The 13,411-nt window shown below is 48.7% G+C and overlaps 1 protein-coding gene across 1 annotated transcript in view; it reads left to right on the top strand.

Moving 5' to 3' along the window:
• LOC130865567 (protein FAM169B-like) overlaps positions 1-13,411 on the top strand; it is an 87,913-nt gene that overhangs the window by 23,851 nt on the left and 50,651 nt on the right. The window contains exon 3 of the mRNA XM_057756667.1: positions 144-243. Coding sequence (XP_057612650.1) covers positions 144-243 — 100 coding nt within the window. The remainder of the gene's footprint in view (positions 1-143; positions 244-13,411) is intronic.

Genomic DNA, 13,411 nt, shown 5'->3' with positions numbered 1-13,411 from the left:
CTTGTTGGATTTCTTGCATCCTAAATTTGCCTCTGCCAACAGTGTTCTTTCAGTGAGCACCATGCCAAGCAATTGCTCAGTTATTTCCCGTGCCTTAATTCTGTGAGAGAGCAGAATAGTAATTCATTTGTTCTTTTCTTTAGGTCAGACTTGAAACTTCATCTCTTCGATTTTGCGCTATGTACCGTGACGAACCTCAACATAAATTACTGACTTTGGTTAGTCCCCAGGACACAAAGACAGGTTGGTAGTTATTTAATGTGCATTGGTGTTTTGTCTGCATGTCTGTCTGTGTGAGATGTTGGATCCCCTGGAAGTGGAGTTACAGTTGTGACCCACCATGTGCGTACTGGGAATTGAACCTGGGTCCTCTGGAAGAGCAGCCAGTGTTCTTAACCACTGAGCATCTCTCTAGTCCTATGACTGGTAGTTATTAGTGGATGTGAGGTGTGTGTTGGTGTGTGTGTGCATGATGTGCTGAGGATGGAACCCAGGGCCTCACACATGCTAGGCAAGCACCATGACCAAGGCACACGTACAGCCTTGGTTTTAAAAACCAGGGACCTTGATTTTCATGGTATACAATGTATGGAGGTCACATACCCAGGGAATGGTGTCAATGTCCTTTGTTGAATTTGGAAGAATATTAAGGTAGACTGGCTTGTTTTCAACTGTGCTACTGGAGGACCTTCCGCTCCTTCAGCCAATAGCTGCTGAAATACCAGCCCACTGGGGCGTGGTCTATTTATCTTTAAAAAAGAGTGGCAAGCCTCGGCTGGCACTCTTGGTTCCTGTGCTTGGTTCCGGCTCCTGCTCCTGCTCCAGCGACTAGGCTCCTTTCCTGACGGTTGGTGTTTTGTGAGTTTTGCCCCCCAAAATAAATACCCCTTTAAATCCTAACTGGTGTGAGATTGTTTCGTGCCTTAAAACTTTTAGGGACCCAGTGGTACCTTCTTGTCCTTCTTGAGACATGGGTCATTCTGCACGTCTCCCATCACAGTCCCTACTCAGAGCTGCTTTTGTGGCTCACTCTTGTTATCCCATTAACAGCAGTCTACAGAGCTGTGGACACCAGGTAGGACACTATTGGGGTGTCACCATGACCTTATGGAATGAAGGGGTCGTTCTCATTACCAAATGCAGTGAATGAGGGTCTCAGAGTGGTCAAGTGACTCGCCAAAGGCCTCCAGCTAGAGTATGGGAGGGATCGATTTCTGCAAAGTGATAACTAGATGGGGGTTCTGGTTCTGGTGCTGATGGTTAGAGGGTCTGTGGTTCATTTATCCTTTCCTGTAACTACAGAGAAACTATCTGGGCCAGGCTTTTGTGGTATCTCCATGGAGCGAGTCCTCTGGAGAGAGGCACAGGTATGGTCAGTTGCATCTTTTTTGTTGCTGTTGTTCTTTGAGACAGGGTCTCTCTGTGAAACAGTCCTACCTGTCCTGGAACTCACCCTGTAGACCAGGCTGGCCTCAAACTCACAGAGATCTGCTTGCCTCTGCCTCCCAAGTGGTTGTATCTTACACAGAGGCTGGGGAGTGTTGGCAGTGAGCAGCCTGCGGTGTGGAGGACTAACTGGTTGGTCTTCCTGAACCAGAGCATCAACAAGCTGGTAGGAGGCCCCTTACTTCTGACCTCACAGTAAACAATCCAACATGACATTTTTCTCATTTGTTTTGCCCTTTCTTACAATGCCAAGTATTGCTTTCCAGTAGGAAATAACAATACTAGTACACGGTAGTAAACTTTTAAATTAGTTAACCCTTCTAAAAGTTGGCATTCTGAGACTCTAAGTCTTTCAACTACTCTTTGCAAAGGAGGTCTGCCCCAGCTCTCCACCTCCCCTGGATAAACAGTTTTGCTCATCACCTGACTGTCTGCCTGGAGTGTGTGCTCAGAGGACCCCTTCAACTGCTGTCACCAAATCCAGGGTGACATCTTTGGAGGCAAGCTGTTTAAAAGTATGTAAGACTCTTTTTTGTCTTTTAAAGTATTAGGTATTTTTTAGCAGCTCTTTCTTCTTTATTATGTATACACTGTTCTGCCAGAAGAGGGCACCAGACCTCATTATAGATGGTTGTGGGCCACCATGTGGTTGCTGGGAATTGAACTCAGAACCTCTGGAAGAGCAGCCAGTGCTCTTAACCTCTGAGCCATCTCTCCAGCCCATATGCAAGACTCTTTATGCTTCTCTTCTTGCTAAATATGAAACACCAGTGTGCTCAGCTCATTCTCTGGGCATTGGGGGTATGATGCCAGGGCTTTCTTAGTGCCCCACGGCCAGCAGAAGCTGTGTGAGAGCTCTCTGGCGGCAGTGAGGGTGCCTCCTCTCTTCCTCTCCATCCAGCTGAGCCTGGACTGCCTTGAAGAGAGGGTCTGTGAGAACCTCAGGTGTTTGAAACTACCTTGAGTTTGCAACCCCACCACCAGGGGTGAAGAGGAGTCCTTCGATGCACAGATTATGAAAATCTCTTAAAAGACTCATTTTAGGAAAATGTCCAGATATCAGCAGCTCCTCCAACCCATTTAGACATTGAACAAGAATCTGGTTACAGGCTTTAAAAGACAGTCTGCAGGATGTAAACACATAATGGATTCTTAGAAATCTGTTTTCCATTTGCACGGTACTTAATTTCTGTTGTTAAGAGTACACCCTAATACATATTCATGAGTGCTAAGAAATCTCACTGTGGCTCCAGCTCGTGTGCGAGAGTGCTTTTAATAAAGTCTCCGAGTGACTTCCTGCTGCTGTGGGCTCCGTCGTTGCTAGCTACGATTGTTTACGATTTCAGAGAAACACTCGTGACCTTGATGCCCTGTGCACTCTAATCCAGTTTTTAGACGGTGTCCTGAGTTCTTCCCAGACTGTGTGTCTTGGAACTTGAGACTTGCAGACTCTGTAGTACAAGGATTCTTTAGAGCTATGCCCAGTGTGTCATTTACCCTTCTGCTAAACTGTGTCTACGGAGAAGGGCATTGCTGACTCTTGTGCCGTTATCTTTTTTCCCCTGTAAGTAAAAGCAAAGAGCCTTTATTTTATGCAAGTTTGCAAACTCGGTCTCTCCGCATGTCCATCGTACTGGAATAAACGGAGAGCCCCAAGCTCAGTTAGAGTTGGATTTTTATAGTAGTAAAGGTGGGGGTGAGGGGTTTCTGAGGTTCAGGACCCCTGATTGGCTGACATTTGTCTAGGGGTGTCCTTGTGAGTGGATACTGGCAGGTGATCCTATCTACAGCGGTTGGAATGTTTGGCTGGTCTGTTTTTGGGTGGTGCTCAGGTAATCTTAGTTTATGGTCCTTCCTGCAGCCAGGCATTGCTTCAGGGTAAACTACTGATTCTCCGGTGGCTGAGTCCTACTCTGGCAGGTGATAGTGGTTGGAAGTAAAGAACTTCCTTTGGGTGATCTGTTCATATTTAGCTTATCATGGCTGGCTCCCACATTTCCCCCTTCACAGGCACCGATGGCAGGACCCAAGACTGGGTCCTGCTTGCCCCTGGTTTTTAAGGAGGTCTGGAACTACTTAAATTAATAAATCCATTAATTGACAACTCTGGACCTATTTTTCTAGTATATCAACAGAGCCATTATCTTTACATTCTGATGAAGGCAGATGCGTGTTTAAATGGAAGCTAAAGGGACCAGAAGCTGTTTGATCGGCCCTGTGTATGAGTTAATTATTGATAACTGTGTGTGAGTTAATTATTGATAAGCTGGTTCGCTCCATTACAGTGACTTCCGATAAGTCTGTAAGCAAATGAAAAACATCCAGGAAGGGTAAGTTCCCCAGTGGCCAGCAGTTGATACTTATGGCTTCCTGCTCCAACATGAGGGACAGAGCCTTCCACCACTTGCCCTATAGGAAATTGCAAATGCCTTCCACACAGAGGTGGCTTCAGAAGCAGGTGCTCTTGGCTCTGCGGCTCGTATTTATTCGGATTTTCTACACAGCGGCTGATTTATATTCCCTAAGGGGAACTGGACATATGAACTCAGCAGCCCTGCTTTCTATGTGGTCTCAGCTTCCCAAGGGCCTTCATCTACTTCTTCATATTTTATTTCCCTCATTTTAAATTATTAGCTCAAGTGTTTACGAATATTAAAAAGTGAGTCCTTAAAAAAAAAAGTGAGTCCTTATGCCAAATGCAAAGCGACCCCCCCCCATCTCTCTATTCATTCCAAAGCACTCGCCCTAGTGTTCACGATCGTCACCACTGGTGATCTTGGCTTTTCTTAGTTCTTCCTTTGTTCTGCGTATGCAATGGGACGAATATGGACTTGGGTATCTAGTGAAGTGATGTGAAGTCTTGGTTCAGTCAACTGCCTGCCTGTGTCAGCTGGGCTGTTTGGCTTCTCCGAGCATCAGGTTCAGCATTTACAAAACGGAGAAGATCTTATACTTCCTGGGGTGTTTGTGGAAGCTGATTGACTTGTGGCAGCAGATAGGATGCTTTGGGACCATTCCAGCAGAGAGCAGGAGACCCATAGTCCACCACGGCAAGCCTTTTTATTGTGCGAGAGGAACACATGACTTCAGAGGGCTAGGCTCCCGTGTTTCACTTCTGGCCAAACTCTATGAGTGGGAGTTATGTCCCCAGCAGATTCTGCCTGCCATACCACTGGCAGCCTAGTTTGACTCTGAAATACACTAACAGTATGGTTGTGTTACCCCAAAGTGCCTAGTGGAGAAATGTCATACACTTGATCTGAAAACATCAGTTGATCAGGGGTAGGCTGGGGGATGGGCACATGGCCATCTTGGGTGAAAAAGATAGGCATTCCAGCGAGGAGAGATGCCAGCTGTGATCTGGTGCTGCCAGAAGGGAGAAGATGGTGTTTCTATTGGCCTCCTTTGCCAGTCAGGCCACGTCTGAAGTAAATGGTGTTTGTCCATGGAGAGTTTAGGGAACAAAGGGAGGGGTGGAGCAATGACTGAGGAGACCAGGCTGCAGATAAGGGCTGCGGGGATTCAAGACTCTTGGTGGGAGCTGGAGGGATGGGTGAGCACTTAAGAGTGTTTCCCAGAGTTTGAATCCTATATAGAACAAGCCAGGTGTCCCACATACTCTTTTAATTCCAGTTCCGAGGGAGCTGGTATCCTCTTCTGATGTCTGTATGCACACACACACACACACACACACACTCACACCACACACATATATTCATTTACATCACACACATTCACACAGACTCGCATACTCATACACACTTTCTTTTGTGTGTGCACACATACACAGATGAATAAATAGCCAGAAGATGGCCTTTGAAGGTTTGCTCAAATCCACAGGGCTCTGCAAGGTGGGTTTTAGGCACCCTGGCTGCCTTTTAGAAGGAGAAAATGGGTCAGCTTGAAATAATTCTATTTCAGTTCTGAACTTATCAATTGTTCTCTATTTCAAATATATCAACATTCAATTATAAATATTTCATTTTCACTTCCTGAGAACGTGTCCTTCTTGCTTGACTATTAATCCCACTTTAAAACAAGAAGGAGCAGGTTTCTAGCCAGATGCTCTGAGTTAGGGTAAGATGCTCTTTGTAAGATTTTGATCTGTACGGCAGTGATGCTGTGTTGGTACCCAGGGTGCTAAGAGGATAGGCGTATACAGACAAGTCAATCAGTGCGTCCGGAAAACTCTGGTCCCCGCACCCTGGGGTGGTTCAGGCCACTAGGACATGACATGCAGATATGCCCATGTGTCTCCTTTCTGACCGGGTGCTTTCCACACTTGGGCCATCCAGCCTAGTGGGTGTGGCCTCTTCGGGGTTCTTCTCAAGTCTGGGGTTGCCTTTTTCTTCTTGCTCCTCACTCTGGCTGTTGCTTCTCTGATGTTTCTTCCGTGAAGTGGATCATGCAGGAACTGCATGTGATCTGCTAAAGACACGCCTCGTGGCTTCTCAGAGCCTCCGCATCATCAACTCTTTCTAGTCCTTGCCCGACTTTTTGTGTGTTTCAATCCCAGGATAACAGTCGTAGGTTCTGGCAGCTGTGAGTCTAGAGCCATTTGCCTTTGCAGTGAGGATGGCCCTCTGTGGCCATCAGGTGCTTGGCGTTTGTTTTTTGAATTCTGTTCTCCACAGCTGCAGCCTGTCAGTCTCCTTCCTCCCTCCCTCCCTCTTTCCCTCTTTTCCTCATTCCCTCCCTCCCTTTCTCCCTTCCTCTCCCTCCCTCCGTCCCTCCGTCCCTCCCTCCCTCCCTCCCTCTGTTCCTTCCCTACCTTTATTTCTCCCTCCCTCCCTTCCTCCTTCCCTCCCTCCCTCCCTTCTTTCTTTTCTTCCTTCGAGTCCTCCCTATGTTCCTCCCCTCTCTCTGTTTCTGTCTCTGTCTCTCTCTGTCTTTCTCTCTCACAGACAGACAGACAGACAGAGACAGCACATTTGTGGAGTTCAGAGGACAGCCTTGGGTGTGGGCCTTTATTGCCCACCTTATCTGAGACAGGGTCTGTTGTTTGCCTGTGTCTGCCAGGCTAGCTGGCCCGTGAGCTTCTGGGGATTGTCCTGTCTCTGTCCCTTTTCCACGTAGGGGCACTTGAGCACTTACCCAGCTTATGGAGTGTTCTGACCCTTCCTACCAGGGTCATACAGGGCCTTTGGGGGCCTGGCGATTGGTCCTGCCTTATGGGATACACCTTCCCTGCTTTACACAGCCATATCTTTGTGACAGAGGACACTTTCAGATGTCAGGCTTCTCTAGGAACTGCTAGGTCACGTCACGGTTGCCCTCTTCAAGACACTTGCTGCTGATGACCTCATTAGGTCTTTTTCTTTTTAGCTCTCTTCTGACAATGTTTGTGATACTATTTACTCATTCATTCATTCATTCATTCATTCATTCATTCATTCAATAAAACCAAGTGATGAGAAGTCAGCGAGCGACTGGTAAAGGATGACACTCTGTAACTGAGTCGTGTGACAGAGTCACAATACCAGAGTGCTACAGAAGTTTCTGGAATGAGATGGCACTGCTCCGGTAAAGGGAGAGCCACGAGTGGTTCTTGGCAGGAAGGTGGAAGTTGGGCCAAGACGAGGAGTGTGAACCCTGAGAAGATGGCCACGGCCACTTCCTTGGCCTTCCGTCTCTGTCTCCTGGTGCCAGGCTCAATGGTGGCATCGACTCCTCCTCATGCCCACACAGGTCACTCTGTGATCTACAGGGCTCTGGGACTTGGGTTTTTGGCAGCTGGCACTCCCATGCTTACTCCAAAGCAGCCCTCTGCCTGGAAATCTAGCTGTGAATCTCACCAGTCCTCTACGCCCCTTGCTTTTTGAAGGAGTCCAGGTTTCTTTTTGTAGCTATCCTGTTATGTTATTGGCTATTGTTTTCCTGGAGGCCATGATGGGTGGGAGGGGGAGGGGAACCACAGAGTTCAAAAGGTGCCTGGGCTCCAGACTAGGGCTGGAGGCAGAAGCCCAGGCTCTGCTACAGTGCCCGGCAGACTGCCTTTGAGTGGTTGGAAGGAAAGCTGGCTTTGATTAGGGACCAGAATGTTCATCCCTGGAGGCTGCCAGTAGCCACGTTGGGAGGGCAGTGGATCCGTCTGGCACCTTTAGGGGAAGCAGTGGGAAAGGGAGCATTAAGGGGCAGAGGGAAGATGAGGTTGAAGGAGGCTTGGGCCTGGTCATGCGCTGATGCTGACGAAGTTTTGTTATTTAGGAGAAACGGTGCCCAGTGGGACCAGCTGGAGTCTTTTCCTGCATGGTCTGCGGGACAGCGATGGTAGTGAAGAGTTAGGTATACCGTGGGCAGGGGAAGCTAGATCTGGACGCCCTGAGTGGTACTTCCGCTGTACGTGTCCCACTTCAGGGGTGAGCACACCAGTTTGAAATGTATATGTGTATGTCACTGCCCATGGCCCTGGTCATTCCTTGGGGCTGTATTCTTGGATAGATCATAAGCACTGTGAAAGCAGGAAGGGCCCCTCAGGTCTGGCTTGGAAGGGTGTGTGTTGTCCCTAGAGGATGCCTGACATGTGTTCCTGAGCCTTCTGCCCAGAGAGCTTTGACACACAGTGGTGGCCCAGGCTCAGAAAAAGCCAAGCCAGACACTTCCGGAGACGGGAGATGGAGTTGGTAGTGTAAACAGCTGTGGCCACACATTGACTTCCCTCATGAGAACGTCTGCCTTTCCCCTTGGCTCCCAGGACATTTTGTGACCAAGCGTAACGTTCACTCTTCAGATGGCTGCTAATTTATTTACAGAGTTGGGTGATTGCACATCACGTGCACCCCGAGAAAAACAAGCAGGGGATTGAAAAATGATGATTTTTTTTTCCTGGAAAAACATGTCCATTATAGCCTGCAGTGACAGTGGGTGCCAAGGCAAACATTCAGACGAAAACAGAACCTCTGTGTAGTCAGCCCTCCGAGGGGCTGTCTTGTCCAAGGAATATTGCGGCACTCGGAGCAGACCTCTGCGTTGCCTTTGGGGCAGGTGGTTAGCTTGCAGAAGTGGAGGATCAGATGGGAGCTGCACTCCTGAGGGGCTTGGAGGCATTTCTCAGAACAGAATACCCTTCCTGATGTACCCCTTAACCCTCGAGCAACAGAATGCCCTTCCTGAGGTACCCCTTACCCCCGAGCAGGCTCTCTAGACTTTGAGGATGGTTTAGGGACGGAGTCTGGGCACAAGGTGGGTAGCACGGTGAATTTCTTGAAGGGAGGTAGGAGGGATGAAACGAACTGCTTCAAGCAGTCCTCCAGAGAGATGGTTTCTATGCCTCCAGGAAACGCATGGGAGGCACCTCCAGGAGACTTCTCCCTCACAGCAGAGTCAGTGGAGGGAAAAATGTACAATTTTTCTGGCTTTAACTCTGCCTCCTCTCCAAACTCCAAAGCAGAGATGCAGAGTGGGATTAGCTCCCTCAGGGTCCCCTGGGTTAGCAGACACCCTGTTGGCATCTGGGACCCAGGAGACCCAGCAGTTGTCTGTTTAAGCTGGTGCATGAATTTTGTATCATACAAAGACAGACACCATCCTGGGGTATGCCAGATTGTCTCATCTTGAGCAATAGGGGAGCCCCACTTAGATAGTATGGATCACTGAAGGGGGTAGAAAAAGGTGGGTTATGGCTGGAAACTCAGCTGTCTCTTAGGTACCCCCTTCTTTGGGCAGCTAAGATGTCCTATGGCCGCAGACTCATGCAAACTCCAGAGCCCTGTTTTCATTGGCGTGTGAAGGAAGTAGAATGGGGATTGCTCCCAGTGACAGCAGTGTGCTTTGGGAGCACCTGTTGGCCATGGTTTGGGCTTCTGTCTGTTCCCTGTTAATTTATGGTACTGACTGTGAGATGGATTTACACAAAGAGAAAGGACATCCTAGGAGGGCGTGTCCTTCATACCAAGGCACTCATGGTGTCTGGAAACCATGGAGGCCAAGGAAAGTATTTAGTGGCCAGACAGGGGTCTTTGTCCTGAAGGGCAGGGACAGGTTTGTTTCTGGGCATATGGAAGGTTTCTGTCCGTGACGCTGCAGGGTCTGTCTGCATCTCTTTTCTTTCTGCCACTCTGGGAAACTTGGTGCGTTTGCCTTGCTTGGTGCACCTAGGCAATTTTAAGGTTCCTTTCTTAGATAGACTGGACTTTTTTTTTTTTTCTTGCCCTGGTATCTCTTAGTTCAACTGTACTTCGGGATCCAGGCATGACCTCCCTCCCTCCCTCCTCCTCATCTTCCTTGAGTTCAAATCTAGACCCATGAAGACAAAACAGCTGGAGGCAGGAAAAGGAGGAGGAACACAAGGGGCCTGCTGTGAACGTAACTGCAAGCCAGATGTTTCTTTCCCGTGACGAAAGGCGCCCAAGTTCACGAGCATCTGGGGAAGCGTTTGTCCTTTAAGGGCAACATCTGTATGGAAATGGTAGCCCGAGTAATGCAATGTGACGGTTGCTATGCCAACTGGTGTATTTTCCCCTCCCCTTAAATTATTGACCAGCGCAGTCAATGTTGCATAAAAAGTCTTGCAACTCAGTGGAATGTGTTTATGTGCCGGCCTCTGCCAGAACTTTTCTTAGCTTCCCCCCTACATGTATTTGCTTTGGGGAACAATGGCCTGTCACTTTGGTTTAACTGTGCCCCCATCCCTCAGCCCCAGCACACATATTTCTAAGATTTGTCACAGGCCAGTGGTGACTTAAAACTGCGGGGGAGCCATAGAGGGAAGTAAGAAGGGCTTGAGGGGCTGGAAGCCCTTTTAGTTGTGATGAAGAAGATCAGAACTTGGGGGAGTATGGGAGTCCCTCGCAGCTGACTTGGGGAGGTAAGATGTGTCTTGGGGGGCAAACGAAGGACACTGGTTCTTCTTAAATCTCTTGTGAAATGGCAGGGGCATGAGCTCTGTGTTTCTTAGTCTGGGCAATGTATTCAGCTGCCTGCTGGCTACTTCTTCCCTGCTCAGGTTGGCCTCAAATTCCCAGCATTCTTCTTCCTCAACCTAAGGGGTACTGGGATTATAGACATGTGCCACCATTCCTGGCTTTCCTTGCTGTCTGTAATTGCCACTCCATGTCACCTCACAGTCCCCGAGTCTTCCTGGCTAAGACACCTATTTCCTTTGGTTCAAGCTGGCTGCCCACTTTGCTGTCTGGGATCACACCCACTCCCCAATGGGTCCTTTCTGCTTCCCCCGACACCCTACTATTTTGTCAGCAGGATTGCTATAGGTCAGCCCCTTAATTCTTGGGCTATATCACCTTTAGCCTCCACTTCTCCTCCCGGCCTCTGACTCACCCCTTCCTAATTCATTCTTTACACTTTAAGTCTTAAAAAAAAAAAAAAAAAGACTTCATTTCTAAAAATAACACTTTCAAGTACACACAGTTTTGGGTGCCATAGTTTATATTTAAGAAGGCAAAGATTTAGCAGAGTCCCCTTGCTTGCATTCATGTACAGCCGCCTGTGGTCAGCATGCATGCTCCACCGGGACATGCATCGCAACTACTGCCCAAATGAATGTGTCTCAATGGTCCAGCATTGTCATTTACATTAGCCTCACTCTTGGTGGTGTCTATCCTGTGAGGTTGGACACTTGCCTCTTTTGCTTGGTCTCTTCTGGGACTTATTACCAAGCCTGATACCGTGATCCAACATCTATGGTCTCCAAGACTGGACCCTGTCCCATAGCTGGCCACCATCTGTTGCCTCAGGCTTGGTCTTGGAACACGGTCTCCATCCTTCACAGACAGTCTTGCGAAGTGCTTGTCACAGTGCGAATCATGGCCAGGCTGCCCTTCTGGCTCCCTAATGCTGAACACAGTATCTGGCACTTGTTAGATTTGATGAATAAGTACCGTGCCCCTCCTTCCCTCAGTGTGGCAACAGCTTGACGATATTGGCTCTGCCGAACCCTTTTCTTCCCAGCCTCTGCCACACAGTGCCTCGGCCCGTTCTTTCATTGATCTCCTTCTGCTGGCCCTAGCTCTATACCACTGGTTTTCTGTCTGTTTTAACCTGTGGTTACAAGGCTTAGAAGGGGGCCTTTGGAGCTAGGCAGTGGTGGTACACACCTTTAATCCCAGCACTCGGGAGGCAGAGGCAGGTGGATCTCTGTGAGTTCAAAGCCAGCCTGGTCTACAGAGTGAGTTCCAGTTCAGGCTCCAAAGCTACACAGGGTAACCCTGTCTTGAAAAACAAAACAAAACGAATCTTTGGATCCAGTGAGACTGACCAGGTTCCCATCTTTTCTTAGTGGTACCATTTACACACATACGACCTTGAGCATGTGTCTCAACTCCTGAGCTTCACCTGGGAAACGGGATGATCTTGGTGGCCACTGTGTGAGGTGCCACAACTGCCGTGGCACCGAGTGCTTGCTGAGCACTTGGACGTGCTATTGTGTTGCGGTTACTATTTTACCATAGGAACTGAATTGTCTCTTTCCCCTCCTTCCTTGGAGTCAAATGGCTGTCAGTCATCTGCAGAGTACACCCCAGAATAGCCACACCCCAGACTTCTGTAGACCAGGCTGGCCTTGAACTCACAGATATTTGCCTGCCTCTGCCTCCCAATTGCTGGGATTGAAGGCGTGCACCACCATGCCTGACTTGCCTTATTCCTTCTTATGCCTTTGGTGTTGGTGTGGCCACTCTGTCTTTGCCCTCCTGTGTTCTTTTCTCGTGTCTGGAGTGTCCTCCTGCTCACTACTGCCCCACTCATTCTTCCGATCCCTGTAATTCTTCAGAATTCTTGTTTTGAGTGACCACCTCTCCTCCCTCCCCTCCAGCAGCATACAGCTTGAGTGTGCTCAGATTTTATTCTGTGCAGACCCAGTCCTCTCTTTTTCTCTAAGATGGACTTTTCCTAGGGCAGAGCTCAGATGTAATCCCCAGAGTGGATTAGTTAGTGCTTTGCCCTCAGTGGCTCCTCAGGGTGTGTGTGCTTCATGGTAAATTGACCCTCTGGAATTGCCACTGTGGTAGGACTGGGTCACTTTGGCGCCCCCTGCTGGAGAAAGTTGGGAGAGGCGTTAAATAGCCATCTGAGCATCCTTCCCCTGATGGATGTTGCTAATTTGAGCACTGCACTCTTTCCTGAGCTCAGCCATGGCCTGAAAATCTGTCCATGATTCTGGCTGTCACAGCCTGCGCATTGAAGGTGATGGGGCTCACTAACTCTACCTACCCTATTCCATTGCTTTTTCCAAGTGATTATTTTACTTGAATGTTAATTTGGAAGATACTTAAGTTAGAAAGGCTTAGTTCTCATAAGGAATCTTAGCAGGATCCAAGGCTTAAAAACCTCATTGGGGGCTGGAGAGATGACTGTCAGTCAAATATACACAGGAAGATTTTAGTTAGATCCCTAGTGCCCACTTAAAAATCTGGGAATGACTATGTATACTTGTAATGGGGACAGGGACAGGGAGCTGGAACTCTCTGACCAGCAAGCTTAGTCCAGTCAGGGAGCCCTGGGTGCGGTGATGAACCCTGTCTTGACAAACAATGTACATAGCACCTGAGGTGGAACACGAGCCTCCCCGCTACACACATGCACATACATAAACATGTGCACTAACATGCACTGCTCATCTGAGCATGTGTGTGTGTGCACGCCCATGCACACATACACACACAGATACACCTACAGACACACACACATACACACACATACACGCACACGCGCGCGCGCACACACACACACACACACACACACACACACACGCACATTCTTGTTGAGAGGCGCATGCCCTAGTCAGGAGTACCGTCATCAGCGTGACGTTCTCTGGTAGAAAAGAAAGGGGCAGTGACAGAGAGGTGTGATGTACAGAGCATTGTGTCATTCCACTGGAGGGGATGGACAGGGTGGCAGATAGCAAGCAGTGGAAGACAGACAGATAGACAGACAGACAGACGGACATCCCTGTGCAGACTGGAACAGAAAATTGTCTGGAAACCTAGTTTCTCAGGCAGAGATGGCCCGT

This window comes from Chionomys nivalis, chromosome 23, assembly GCF_950005125.1.
Source record: "Chionomys nivalis chromosome 23, mChiNiv1.1, whole genome shotgun sequence".
Taxonomy (NCBI): domain Eukaryota; kingdom Metazoa; phylum Chordata; class Mammalia; order Rodentia; family Cricetidae; genus Chionomys; species Chionomys nivalis.
This window is presented reverse-complemented; position numbering and strand designations above follow the sequence as displayed.